Raw genomic sequence first — 14,771 nt, 5'->3', positions numbered from 1 at the left:
CTTTGAATCCCTGACCAGCAAGATAATGCCCCCCGCCACTGCTCCCCGGGCACAAAACAATAGCTGCCCACAATTATGTCACATATGGGTTCAATGCAGAGGACATGTGGTGTGTCAACAATAACAATTAATCACTTCTCTACATAGACTGAGGTTTCCACCTTTTCATTGTGAACTACTCCTCAAAACATGAGGGAAAAGTCATCAAGACCAATAAAGGCTGCTGTGTCAGTGGGAATGAGGAGAAAAGGGTAGAAAGGAGCTCAACACATGACTGGGACCAGTATGCCTTTCTCCATTTATGGTCTGGTGTCTGCTCTGCAGTCTTATTGGATACAAAACAACAAAAGCACATAGTGTGATGTCAGAGAAGTGGCTGGGACAAATAAGCAAGGGAAAATTGGTCACCTGACTCTCCCTCAGGGCCACACCCCTTCTCCTCCCACAGTATGACTTCCTGTTACTTTGTTTAATGGGGGATTGAGGTCAATGGACACCTTCCTGTGTGTGGGAGGGTCAAGAATGCTGATCGTCCCCCGGAGGGAGAATCAGGCGACTGTCATTGTTTGTGTCGATTTGTGCCACCTGTCCCTTATTCCCAAGACTGCGTACTGTATATCGCTGCGATCTGCGTTTGTTTTGACAGGAACCCAGGCCAGAGTCTGTTTATGTGTTTTCCAGATGGCAATGCGCAGATATGGTCATGTGACCTTTGTTTGTGTGCCCCCCTCCACTGAAAAGTGAGATTTTTCTGCTTTGATTAGCTCTGATGTTTTATCACTCATAACAACAAACCATTTGAAATTCCCTGCATTCCTGATCCACTCAGGATGTCCTAAATAGCCAAGTGCAATTATTCATTTATCTCACGTGCAATCGAAGTGTTTACCATAGTTGTCAATGTCTCGAAAGTCCCCTTTGAGCATTTACTTTTATATGGCAGCTGACTGCTGTGTGAAATTCCCAGCCTGCCCTTCCTCATGAAAATCCCAGTGGCACATTTGTCGACAATCCAGAACACAACGCTGTGTAAAGAATGAGTCATTCACTGGGAATGGTTCATGTGACAGAACCTCAGGGGTCACACAGGATGTTTGGATTTACACCAGAGCTGATCCTGATCCAGAGAACATCTCCACCCGGAGAGGGGGCCACTTGACAAGTACTAACCCGCCTCCTCCGCCAGAAAATCGCAGCTCTTCCATTCTGTTGCGACGCTCATGTTGTTCTGCACTTTGAAGTTCTCGCAGCAGGGATGGACACTATTTTTATACATCTGAGTCAAACAGTTCAGAAAGCATATTTGCTGAGTTAATTAAACACAACATTTTGATGAGTCACTTAGTCTATTTTTATTTCTGCCATGAAAGTGTTCCCAAGCCCCTGAGGGAGGAACAACAGGACCCTCTCAAGATGCCCAGATGAAGGGAACTGGGGGTGAATTCACAACAGATGTTGGTGCATGTTACAGTGTCAGACACAGCTGGAATTTCTGGGAATTGTGAAGCCACTCACCTCACCTGCCTTTCCTTGGAGGCCTAGATGGTAAAAATACGGACTCCACTCGGAATGGATAGAAACCCCTTTCCAGTGGCATGTAAAACATCACATGGTCCCTTAATTCTAGGCTCTGTTCGTCGGCTCCTCATTGTTATGGGAATGATTGTAACTGCAACGATGTGATGCATGAACTGCAATTCAAACAGTAAGATGAGACGATTAAAGAATCTCGACGTGATCTTAATCTCCCATCTCCCCTAAGGACTGCAGAGTTATGATGACAGGTTTCTTGTTGCAGAGGAACATCCCGTGATATCTATTTTCGCTAGAGGAGTTATTTAGTCTGGCCTGGTATCTATAAAACAGCCTCTGGGCCCTTGCTGCAGCACTAGTGGGCTGGCCGTCTTGCATAGTGAACCGATTGTGGGCCAATCGGGTTGTAGGCCCCCCCCACCAAACAAAATTCCAGGGTTGATATCTAATCCCAGCTCAGCCCTGCTTGGCACGCAAATACTAATGAACTGGCTTATTAATATAAAGATATACCTGAAATAAGAGCTGGTCAACCCATTAAGCTCAAACAATTAAAAAAGAGGGGGTGGTTTCTGGTGGATCGATCTGCGATTTCATACATTTTTTTCAGGTACGAACAGAACATGCAAAGGGGAGGACTGGAAGAACCTGAAAACCATGAGCACTTGGTTCTGGTCTGCAGGGTTGGGAACCCTTGGATTGGGTGACACAGGCGCCCCCACATGGACGTCTACCAGCACTGCCCAATATATACCTGTGAGGAGCATCGGTGAGGCTTTCAGCTTGTAAAGAACCTACTGAATGGAACATATTAAAAAATACTGCAGTCCGTATTTCTGATCGTTTGCTCGGCAGACAGAAGGTTAGAAATTCTGGACCAGATCTGAAGTACATAAGAAGTCAATTTGGTTCAGATGGACTATAACATGTCTTATAACAGTGGTTTTATATTATAAAACAGATGCAAAGCACTTAACGACTGTGGAAAAAAACTATATAAAATGGAGTGTCAAAGAGTCACCACAGGGGGGCACCATCCCCCCTTTAGATCAGGTCTTCTGTGTTTTCACATGATACAACAGTAGAGAAACCTGAAGTGTGTTCTACAGTAATGCACATTTATATGTTTATATTTTCAGGTCTCTATACTTTTCAGTGGATATAATGATGGAATGGCAAAGGAGTGACTAATACAAATGTGGCAAACCGGATGTAATTCCCTGAGGTAAAACAATAAAACCATACTCAATAATAAAACAGCAAAACCCCCTAGTCCACTTGCAGATTTAAAAGGCTGTATTCGACTGAAATGCCCTTTTGTGCAATCCATTGATCTGCTGTTATTTGGACAAGCAAATTAATTGGGGGGTGGGGGTGTGGCTCAGTAGGTTTAGATGGCGTGCTTAAATATTACTCTATACACTCGCAGAGTAATTTAAATTTTGGGCCCCAGGGCAAGGTCCTTAACCCCCAGCTGCCCCCAGGACAGTCCAATCCTGCTTCCTCGGCTGCTGATTTGATTTGTATAAAGAATCTGCCGAATAAATACACAAAGCCATTCTTGAATGATTTATTTTGCCTTTCAAAATCAAATACAAATGATAAATCCAGTGATTTATGTTGATTGTCCGTCCAGTGAACTTTATCAACATAAGGCATATACTGTAAGATACAAAGCATAAACTCGTATTCAGGGTGAAATACATGATTACTACCGGTAAAGTGAGAATTGCTTTTGAGGATAATACAGTACAGGTTTGAGAGATTTTGACAAAAAAACTGTTGAAGATATATAAATAAGAATGGATAGGAAAGAGATCCATCCATCCATCCATCCATCCATCCATCTTTTAACCTGTTTTCCAGGTCAGGATTATGTGGGGACCTGGAGTCTATATAGTATAGGGCACATGGCTGGAATACACCCTGGACGGGGTGCCAGTCCATCTCAGGGCAGTTTACACAATGGTGTGGACCATTTAAAGACTCCAGTCAATTGCATATCTTTGGTCTGGGGGAAGAACAAGGAGACCATGATCCTGCAATGGCCTTGTGTGTCTTAGGTATGGTGTGATCAGTCCTCATGCTCACTGCTATTCTCCAGCAAAGAGTACAGGCCCCTGACTGCTCATGACCCCATGCTGGACGAAGGAAAATGATAAATTAAAAATAAGAAAATAAAATACAAGAAAAAAAAATACATAAACAACATTTGAATAAATGATGCAAATGATACTTCTGAATCACATTTACGGGGGAAATATCTTCACATTTCAGCAATGCCTACTTAATTAATACATTTGTTTTCTTGAACATTTCTATTCACGCATTCTTATTTGTTCACATTTATCAATGCAGCTGAAATCTGTATTCACAGTCAAGCATGTGTAATGGAAAATTATTACGCCATACTGTTTTGTTTGCCCAGGGCAGCCATAAGGCAACATTTTCCAGCATAATGTTTATTTTGACATGCTTTAAGTCTTGTAAATGACACATAGATGTTTTAAAATAAGAGATGAGACCTCTACTGCAGAAATGAATGAGGAAATACCTTTGGAAAGAAGAATGTAAAACAATTAGAATTCCTAGGAAATGTTGTTTTCCTGTTAACGTTACTGCTGAAGTAAACATTCCTAGGAAGCATATCAGCTTCAGGTTTCTTGTTTTCATTTTCAGCAACAGAGATAAGCTGTCATTAGAACTGGTTTTGCGAGTTCCAAGAGTATAACTGAGTGTCGGCCATCTTGTAGCCTCTCTAATAAATGAGTCTCAGATGAAAACAAAACAGATATGAAAATATACAAAGGCATATAGCTAAAACGAGATTCACACTTTTTATGCTATAGTAAGATGGCTTTCGCACTATTTAGTCCAAGTACTCAGGGACAGTGGAAATGGCACTATTGATTGTCAAATTGTAGGAAATTCCCTCCTACCCGCCGTGATATTTGAATGGCTGCTAATTTCCCCTCCCAGCGACCCGGTTACAGGTACTTGACATCGCAGTTAAAATTTGATGCCCCTCCCATGCTTCACTGAGCTGCCATCCTGACAGGAGAAATGACCAGCGGGGCAGTATTAGGCCCGTCGTCGTTCGTGTACGGACTGAAAAATGGGTAGAGGCGCTCTGTGAAAGTGTGACGATGTGTGTACATGTGAGATTGGACATCGACATTATAAAAGGAAATCTGACCCTCTTCATAATCTAGATACACCCCTAACTTCCGGGGCCGCCTGTTTGGGGGCAGGGAAAAACAACAGGTCCCACAACAACTGTACATGTTGCTGTGGCGAAGACACATGGTCCAATAGCCATCCTCGGGGTTGGCACTGATGATGCCTTTCCGGTTGACTGTCTCTCTGACCACCCCAATGTCCCAGGCTACCTTTTCTCCCACTTCCACCTCCCAGTAGTGCCTCCCTGTGGTGAAGCCCTCCTTCGCCAGGACACAGACGGAGCTGTCGAACCTCTTAGGGCAGTCCGGGAGATGCAACTGAGTGTCACCATCCCAAACCTGCTTCCCATCCTCAGACAAGACGAGCCAAGGGTTTGCCGTGCTTGGGTCCAGCGTCACGTCAACTGAAGAAAGAAATGATGGCTGTTGATCGACATTCAGACAAATGGCAACAATGATGGATTAATCATCATGATTCCTTGCCAAGTGACAAATACTCACCTGCATGCAGCTGCATTCTCTGGAACTCTGCCATTATAAAAAAATGAAACACATGGTGAATAAGCTATTGTCAAAACTTGTTAGCTGCTGAGTTTGACAGTCAAAGATGAATTCAAAATTACCTGCCGCAGAGAAGAAATTCTCAGTTTCTTTAAATGCCCTTTTCAGTCCAGACGTGACACATCTCACTGTCCCTACACCGACATCAGCGTGAACGGTGGCCTCGGTCCAGTCCTGTTCACGTGGGGAGGTGCACAGCATAGGTGATCTCTACAGGCAGTGAGAGGGGAGGTTTCATCAGAGCTTCAGAATCCTTGACATGATGAAACTCACCACCAAGATGAAAATATTGTTACTGCAGTTATTTGATGTGCAAGATTTGAACTTAAATGATGTTTTTTTGCACTGGTACAGGTATGAAAAAAGCTATAGTGGGATCTCAAGGTTCCGATATAGATGCAGCTACTCTGCTGAATATGGGATATAAACCAGCAACCTTCCAGTCACAGACAGAGAGGTCCAATCTACTGAACCACACACCCTCTCTTCTGCTACTGACTTCACATAGATGAATTGCTGCAGACAGTAGCATTCACTAACCTGTAAGAAGTGTATGAGGTCCTCAGTGTGCCAGAGTTGCTCTAACTCAACGTTTCTCTTCTGCAGCTCCGTCATCTCCTTCTCCAACTCTTTGATGAACCCATCTGCCCTCGTCTCCTCTGCCTTTTGCTTCTCCTGCACCTTCTCAACGAACTCTATCTGGCTCCTCACAATGGAACCCACCAGGGTAGTGAAGGCTTGGATACTGTCCTCGATGACCCTCCTGGAGTTGATCTGGTGGAGGACAGATTATGTTCAGCGTATGTCTATGACATGTGTCACTGCTGTACAGCTGTCTTCGAGAAAACACACCTTGCTGAGCTCAACTGATTTCTGGATCTCCTCCAGCTTCTTCCATCTTTCCTGAATAAACTTTTGAATATCAGCTCTGGTCCTTTCCAGCTCCATCTATGGGGTGGTAAATGAACTTATCAGGCATGACATTGACAGACCTGATTAGTGATTAAACACATACAAGGTTACCCATTCTTTTCAAAAGTCAGCTGATACAGAAGAGAGCTCTCATTGTCTTATTTTTCATTCAATAAATGCTCTCTCCACAGATATAGTGTCATGATCTTTGTGACTCATCTGACCACACTGCTCAGAAAAACATGTCTGGTCACATTTATAGAACATCTCCAGGAGTCTGTTGTGGTTCGTGTTCGGGGCACTCGACCAGATCATGGCTTCCGAGGTGCGTGTCTGTCAGGTGAGGATCCAGAGATCCAACAGGACTTGCCTTGGAACAGGTTGCTTGTCTTGACTCCTTGAATAATTCAGTTATTTCAGAGAAGCTACAGTTGATACTCAGTTTTGGCTTTTCGTCAAAAATCGTTTTGCACAGTGGACAGCTATAGCGATCACATCTGTCCCAGTAGCCTTGTAAACAAGCCTGGCAAAAATTGTGTCCACATGGAGTGGAGACTGGGCTGGTGAAGACATCCAGACATATGCAGCACCTGAGCTGAGCTTCAAAATTAACACTGAGAGTCAGACCCATCTCCTGTACCTACAAGTTCAGAAGAAAAATGATATGTTAAACATATCATTACCGAAGCAAGCTATGCAAAACATGGACTGGTAGTGGTGTTGGAATGTAGCCAGTAAACAACTGATACATGCCAACTTTAAATTTGCATATGAAGGGCTTCACTGAGGTGATGCATTGCTGTACAGCAGCAAACACGCGAGTGAAACACGGCACAGGAATGAGAAATGCGCAAAGGATTAAAAACAGACGCTCACGTTATTTGTCTCGATGCCTGAGTAAAAACGTCCCAAACGCTTTTCCAGTGTACAGTTGTGAGAAAAAAAGTTTATGAACCACCTGTTTTTATCTGTATTTAGGAATAATTCCATAAATGTCATCTAATCTAAATACAAGGCATAATAATAAAGGAAGTCTTACTCAATAAGCAACACACAGAAAATGTGAAGATGCTATATGAACCTAAAAGTCCGTCCATACATTCTAAGTGCATGACCTGGTGAGGCTCGTAGATGGACCTGGAACCTCTCCCAGAGGGACACCCTGGATGGCATGTCAGTCCATCACAGGGCATATACAGTATATGCACAGTAATACATGTATTTGAACCCCCCCCCCTTCACAATTTAATTAACACACAATTTTGGTCAAATTAAAGGAGATTTCAGAGTGGAATAATGGAAGGGGTTACCAAAAGACAATCCACAGTCAGTTTCCGCAGTATCATTAATTTCCCTACAAAGATTGTATGACATACACATGTACACTGTAGAATCTGCAAATAAGTGACAAAGGACCCAAGAACACAAGCTGCGTTCGTGCAGATTCACCACCACAGAGGAACCAGTGCTCACTAAAAGCATCCCTGCTTGCTAGAAGACACCCATGTGCTCCGCAGCAGCACTGCAATGATGTTCTTCAGAAAGACGGGGCAGAGGCTGAGCTTTTTGGTAAGTGAGCACAGCGTCGTGCCCCAAGAGCATCCTGTCAAGACACTGCAGAGCAGCAGCAGAATCTCACTGCTGTCAGACACCGTGGGGGGAGTGTAATGGAGTGAGGCAGATATGATCAAATTTATCCAATTACATTTTAGGAGCCATTTAGAAATCATAAATCCAGATAAATGCAAAAGGTTCACAAACTTTTTCTCAGACGGAGCAGCTTCACAAACTCACTAAGCACACTTTAAGGTGTTAGTGGCTTTTCATTTCAGAAAATCTCAGTAACTGTATTTTGGATATTCGTCCACTAATGAATAGCATATTAAAGGTGTGGGTGATACCATTTTTAGCTTGTAATCCACCTCTACCCTGCCTGTCTCACCCACAAGTCCTGCCTCCATCCTGGTCCTGCCTGGTTCCCGCCACTTACCTCAATCGCAGCTGGAGAAGGTGTTCTTCCTTCACTGAGATCCAGCAAAGAATGGCATCTCCCACTGATTCCACCTAGGTTGGGGGTCCGTGTATCTCACCTGGTGGAACCTGCTTTGCTTGATTATTGACCCGCATCTGAGATCAGCTTCCAGGGTAATCGGGAAGATCTTTCTGTGTACCCATTGCTTTCTGTCATTTAAAAGGAAAGAAAGTAGATCATCGCACGCCACTGGGCTCTCCTCCTCCTTCCTCCATCCCTCCTTCTCTCCCTCCCTCTTTCTGTAAATTACATTAACCATTTCATGGCACTATTTACTGTTCATATCCATCTTTTCAATGCTTTTAAATTGCCTTGTTTTAAAATTTTTGATATTATAACTTTAGAGACCATATATACTCACTTTGTTTGGTGAAGTCCATCAATCTTCTTTGCATGGCCTTTCTGCAAACTGAGGATCCTCACTGAGGATTCATCCTCAGTCTTTATTGGAGTAAAAGCCATTATTGGTGTCCCACTCCAGGATTCAGGAACCAGCTCAGATCTTCTGTACAACCTGCTCCTCTGCCTTAATCACCTTCTGTTCTTAAGTGGACGAACTGGTTCAATATTTCCTTTGAAACCAGTTTGTTGTGACGTATTGTGAGATGTCACACACTGGGAATTTCCCATCTAATTAATTCTGATTGTATTTCTTGTGTTATTGAGCGATTGACTGGTTACCCATCTTTGGATCACAATTCTGTTCTTGTTGTCTTCAGCTGTCACTGAAGTGAGCTCTCTGAGACACAGCCCCCCTTCACTTTAAACACCCCCCAAAACACCCCTGACAAGTACAGAAATGCCTGTCATGTGACTATATGTCATGTGTAATATTACATGAATTGTGCGATACTACCCATCATGTGTAATACTGTGTGCAATGTGAAATACCGTAATGTGCAATAATGCCGGTTTATGTACAATTCATTGCAACAGGCACATAAATACTATTTATCTATCTGTTTATTTGACTGCTCTGCATATCATATTCTATACAGAATATATGGCTTTTTTTCCAGGTAATGTGAAGGATATTTCATTGTACTAGAAATGTACTATTACAATAAAGCTATTCTATTCTATTCTATTCTATTCTATTCTATTCTATTCTATTCTATTCTATTCTCTGTGGCACCAGCAAAGTCCAATTACATCTTCATAGTCCCAGTTATACACTCATTTCCAGAATGGAGTAAAGGCTGATTTATACTTTTGCGTAGAATCTATGCCGTAGGTAGAAGTGTACGTGGCCAAGCAGACACCTACAATGTATATTTGATCCAGAAGTATCAGATAGATAGATAGATAGATTCTGGACATTCTGGACATTTTTTCATGGAGCAGACAGGGCCGAATTGTATTAAAGGCACTAGAGAAATCCAGGAACAGGATTCCAGGAAGTATGTGAGTTAATAATCTGCCGCAGATATTTGACCTGGAATTCTGTATGCTAGGTGCCAGAAGCAGGTGCTGTGAGCCTGATCTGTTGAGCCTGATCTATTGAGCCTGATCTATTGGCCTTTTAACGCAGAACTGGCCTGCTAGAGGGGTATCAAGGACTCAGATTAGTATGGTCAGATGTCCATCTTGGTAAATAAGCTGTTAAGGGAGTGACAGGGGGGTCACTCATCCCTTTCCCCATGTGCTCACCTGATTAGAAAGGATTTCCAGTGCTGCAGCAAATTTTATTGCTAGGCAGTTGGATGCCAGAGGTTCCGCTTCACCAGGTGACTGATACCCTCCTTGCACAGAGAACCAGCCCAGTTTTTTGTGATTAATTCCTCCAAAACCTGATTAGGACATCCCAGACCTCTTTTACATGATCCAGATAAGGTACCTAATCATCCCTTATCAACCCCTGAATAACAGTCTTATTTAATAACCAGATTAAAAACCATTCATAAAGCCTTTACCTGTATATGGGAAGTCTTATTGTAAAGTGGCACCAAATAAAGTTTTCTCATTCAGTGGGGTGCAAACAGCTTCTAAGTGGGCTGTGCAGCTGTGGCAAGGAAACACGGTTCGGTCGGAAATGGGCAGCTGCGCAGATGCCCACCTGATGGTTGCCTGGGAAAACTACAGGGTTTGAGTCACATGAATGTTATATTGACTTATCGTCATATAAAATTTAAATGACAAGGAAATGAGAAACTTCAACATACTGTCGACAAGGAACATTTCTTGATAACACACATCACAGAAACAAATGCAATTCCAACCAATCGTATCGTCTTTTAAGAATGGACAACCTACCCAAAGCATGGTTGGTTGAATTAGCAGAGCTCTGCTGTTATCATAATCCATCCATTTTCCAAACCTCTTATCCTACTGGGTGGCGGGGGGTCCGGAGCCTATCCTGGAAGCAATGGGCACGAGGCAGGGAACAACCCAGGATGGGGGGCCAACCCATCGCAGGGCACACTCACACACCATTCACTGACACATGCCAAGTCCAAGTCCAATTAGCCTCAGCATGTTTTTGGACTGTGGGGGGAAACCGGAGTACCCAGAGGAAACCCCACGACGACATGGGGAGAACATGCAAACTCCACACACATGTTACCCAGGCGGAGACTCGAACCCGGGTCCCAGAGGTGTGAGGCAACAGTGCTAACCACAGCACCACCATGCCGCCCCTGTTTTCGTAACACTTCGGAAATTAGAAATTAATGCTCCCTCAGAAGATGTTTTAATTGTCAATGACGAAAGCAACAGCTCAGCAGCCTCAACATCTTTTCCAGTTCTTTTTCGGTACAGTTTTACGATTTGAAGTCTGACGTACAACAGGCTGGCGCTGTATAATATAAACTCTGCCAAAAACTTGCGCGAACTAAACCGGCAAATACCGCAAACTTATTTTGCACCATCAGGAGTAGAACGTACAGAATGCAAGTGCATACGGTCCCAAACACCAGCAATTAGGGTTTAGCCTTTCACGCTGGAGAAATACGGGACGAATCACACCCGTACTAGTTAAAAACAGGACACGGCATTTTATTTTTCACTTTGGGATGGGTGACAACTCAGCAACGTCAGACCTGTTCCCTGGAACTAGCAGAAAGGTTGTCAGAGAACAAACCCAACAACTATTCATCCTGTCAGCATTCTCTAGTCTTATACACTATGACAAATCAAGTTTATTTTTGACTTGCCTGTTAAAATTAGCTTGCTGTTCATTGAATTTCTTACCTTTTTAAATGTTCTGAATCTGTTAATAAAGACAATTCTAAGAGAATCTTAATCAAAAAATAAAGCCTCGAAGTATTAAATCTTTTTTTTACTTGAATTATATAGAGTCATAACTATCAATATCAACTGAAGCCCCCAGCCCGATCGGCGATATTTGATGGCCGTCGACATCAAACATTATGCATGTGTTGTGGAAAAGGCTGAGAAACCTGTTTTAAATAAAGACACTGTCAGGTGTTGGCATGTCTTGCCGTTGATCCCTGATGCTTTAGAACAAGTACACTAAAGTTCTGTTGTTTTTTTACTAAACTTGACCTACGCATTTATGAGGAAGACTGCATTTATAATCACTCGTGGGCACTAAGAAGTATCTCATTATGCCTTATGAATTACTCAATGCACCTTAAGTATTCTAGTCATTTGCAAATGTGATATTAAGATATGTGATAGACAGGCTTGTAATCTTCTATACAGACAATATATTGATTTATTACCCAAACCTAGCTAAACACCAAGCAGTTCTACAGTGCTGACGAGAATACCAATCACATGCTAAAACCTAGAAGTGAGAGATGAATCCACTATTTTTGTTCTGCAGGAGGTAAAGATGGATGTAGAGAAGGTTAGAGCTATTGGTTCATGGCCAGAGCTCATGACTGAGAAGGAGATGTAGCATATTCTGGGTCAATGGATTATTATCTGCAGCTTCAGCTCTCTACCTGCCCCCTTACCGCACTGGCCTATGAGTGGGTCTCATCCTGCTAAGCTGGTTTTTCATACAAATTTTCCTCAGCCAAGCAAAATAATAATGGATAGAATCCCTGGGCTCTGGTAAGACTTATAACGGCTATAATACATGCGTCCCTGTCTTCAGGCGATGTGCCTGACTAATTTACTGAAGAAAGAGGGTGTAGCCTTCAATCTGCCCCCCCTACGGGCTGGCGTGGAGAACTTGCTCATTGATGGACTTTGGCTGTGACCTTGACCACAGTTTACACCTTGCCTTTAGAAAGCAAGCCCACTCTTTCTTTTCTTGTAATGTCAGCATGCCCGGGAGGGTGGGCAGCCAGTTAACCTTGGACCCCCAATGCTTTTGTTTCTTCCTCCTTCCTCGCTTCGTCTATCTTTCTTTCATTCATTTCTTTGTCTTCTCTATTCCCTGCTTTTGTATTATTCTGTCTTAATGACGTTGTAATGTATTACAACACATCCATGTAAAGCGCCTTGGGGTGCCTCTGTTGTGAAAGGCGCTATATAAAAATAGATTGAATTGAATTCAACGTAGGGGTCAGAGAGTTGCTGGTGATGAAGTAGTACCATTAGAATGTAAGCACTGGTTTGAGGGGCAGGCTTACCTGTCTAAAGTGCAAAAGTCTTCAGTTTATTAAGGGGGACAAAACAGCCCAATCCTAGACAGGCCAGATGGGCTTTTGTTCTTTACCCAGTTTCAGTTTGCAGGACCTAAGAATCCCAGATATGCTGGTGGATCATGTGTGTGACTCAGTTCTGTCGTGCCCCATGTGCCCAGCTGCTATGTAGCACTGGACTTTATTACAGATCTTCCTCCCTCAAAAGAACATATGGTCTCATTGGTTGTAGTAGACTGATTTTTTTTTAAAGATGTGCTGCTTCATCCTTTCTCTGCCCTCCACCCACGCAGTTCAGCTGGCAGAATGGCTCTTTAATTAAGTTGTCTGTTTCTTTGGCTTTCCAGAGTATATAGCATCAGATCAAGGTTCACCTTCATGAAGAAAATCCTGTTCCTTTCCGGTACCCAACTCCAGGTTCCAGGAACCAACCTTATAATTATGACGATGATGACTTGCGTAGCGATGTTATGTTTATAACCAAAGCTCTGTAGTATGTATCGAGTACGGAGGGGAATGTCAGCTGATGTCTCGTTTTGATTCTTGCATCGTTTTCAGAAAGTCACATGATCAATGACGCATTGTGCTGAACGAGACTTTGGGTAAATACCCTTTTGGAAAATCACTGGGTTGGAAAGCCTCGGTGCTTCAGAGAGCCTCATTTCTCCATTACTTGATACTGTTTTTGGTGAAATAAAATCATGGATTGCTCCACAAATGGACCTCTGCCTCGTTTATATTAATGCTGCGTGTAACAAATCGATTTTAACTGTGAAAATAAAAGAAGTCAAATCAGCCAATACAACTTACTCAACGGGCTGAGATTCACGTCATTGATTTGAATATTGAAATGAATCAGCTTGAAGTCTCCGGGAAGCGAAACCTCGTTTGTCATTAATCACGTGATGTTCTGGTGTAACGTTTTCTCTGGAGTCACTATTTATCTAGTGTCAGGTACTTACTGAAGTCAGACGCCCTCTGGTGGCGACTGAGGCATACAAAAATCATTAAGAAAACATTTGAACAATTATCTCCACTACAAGAATCTCAAATACACTTCAACAGCGTAGTTTGCCATTATTGTATTATTCCACTCAATTCGACCCAAATTTACTGGCTTTTATATTATTGTTTATTAGATATTTTATATCCTTGTGTTAGAAATGACCCACATCATTCCATTCTGTAATGCATACTGTCAAAAGTGGAAAAAAATGTAGAGTGGGGGAGTAGAGTCCATCTGTTTCGTTACGTATCATATTTACCCACACAAGTTACACCACTTAACCAGCAAAATTAAAATCAGCGAATAAAATTTACGGTCTTTAACAACATCTCGTATCAGTTGCAATTGTCCATTTCTGAGCAGTTATACAGCTGGAGTCTGGAATGGGTGTTTAATAAGGTACCTGTACATACGCATGGGGTAACAATCAAAGCCAAAATGCATGATCCGTGCCTGAGTGAAACCCATAAAACATGGAAACAGTCCTAAAACTCGCCCAGTACAGAACTAGCGCAAACCCAGGTGAAAATTGTATGTGCTGACTAAGAATTTAGAATAGAATTTAGTGATCAATTGTCATTGTTGATACACCACAGCACACAGTGCACAACAACGAAATGTGTTCTCTGTATTTAACCCATATGTGACGATGTGAAATAGCAGGGGGCAGCTAATTCAGCGCCCGGGGAGCAGTGCTTGGGGGCGGTACCTTGCTCAGGGTACCTCAGTGCTGCCTTGCTGGTCGGGGATTCGAAGCTGAAATCTTTAGATTACAAGTGCGCTTCCCAAACTATTAGTGCGCTTCTAAAACTATTAATACCCAAAGGATAGTAGGATATATTAAGTTCAAGATTTACATAATCGATTGTCATGTTATCTCAAAAAAGATCATAGATGTTTAAAAGAAAGAATGTTTCCATTTTAATGTACTTCCTTTACTGACCAGTAGATGGGAGGCTTCTCACACACGAGGCAGACCACCCTTCCGCTGC

The 14,771-nt window shown here is 42.7% G+C and overlaps 1 protein-coding gene across 2 annotated transcripts; it reads right to left on the bottom strand.

Moving 5' to 3' along the window:
• Positions 1–3,089: 3,089 nt before the first annotated feature.
• LOC125710236 (zinc-binding protein A33-like) lies at positions 3,090–8,796 on the bottom strand. Of its 2 annotated transcripts, none has more exons than XM_048979768.1 (8): positions 8,579–8,796; positions 8,176–8,366; positions 6,556–6,825; positions 6,126–6,221; positions 5,814–6,047; positions 5,336–5,447; positions 5,214–5,240; positions 3,090–5,116 (listed from the first exon to the last, which is right to left on the bottom strand). In XM_048979768.1, exons 3-8 carry the CDS (start codon positions 6,814–6,816, stop codon positions 4,569–4,571), a joined length of 1,278 nt encoding a protein of 425 aa, XP_048835725.1. In that variant the 5' UTR covers positions 6,817–6,825; positions 8,176–8,366; positions 8,579–8,796; the 3' UTR covers positions 3,090–4,568. The 2 variants fall into 2 exon arrangements, with proteins under 2 accessions (XP_048835725.1, XP_048835724.1); XM_048979767.1 differs by having other exon boundaries at positions 5,336–5,483; positions 8,579–8,791.
• Positions 8,797–14,771: the final 5,975 nt, after the last annotated feature.

Source organism: Brienomyrus brachyistius, chromosome 16 (genome assembly GCF_023856365.1).
Source record: "Brienomyrus brachyistius isolate T26 chromosome 16, BBRACH_0.4, whole genome shotgun sequence".
In the NCBI taxonomy this organism is placed as follows: Eukaryota; Metazoa; Chordata; class Actinopteri; order Osteoglossiformes; family Mormyridae; genus Brienomyrus; species Brienomyrus brachyistius.
This window is presented reverse-complemented; position numbering and strand designations above follow the sequence as displayed.

Excerpts from the sequence above, each read along its gene's own strand:
- LOC125710236 (XM_048979767.1), bottom strand. The coding sequence starts at position 6,816 with ATGGGTCTGACTCTCAGTGTTAATTTTGAAGCTCAGCTCAGGTGCTGC. Across the intron at positions 6,222-6,555 it reads GACAAGCAACCTGTTCCAAG|ATGGAGCTGGAAAGGACCAG; the intron begins GCAAGTCCTGTT and ends ACCACCCCATAG. Across the intron at positions 6,048-6,125 it reads AATCAGTTGAGCTCAGCAAG|ATCAACTCCAGGAGGGTCAT; the intron begins GTGTGTTTTCTC and ends GTCCTCCACCAG.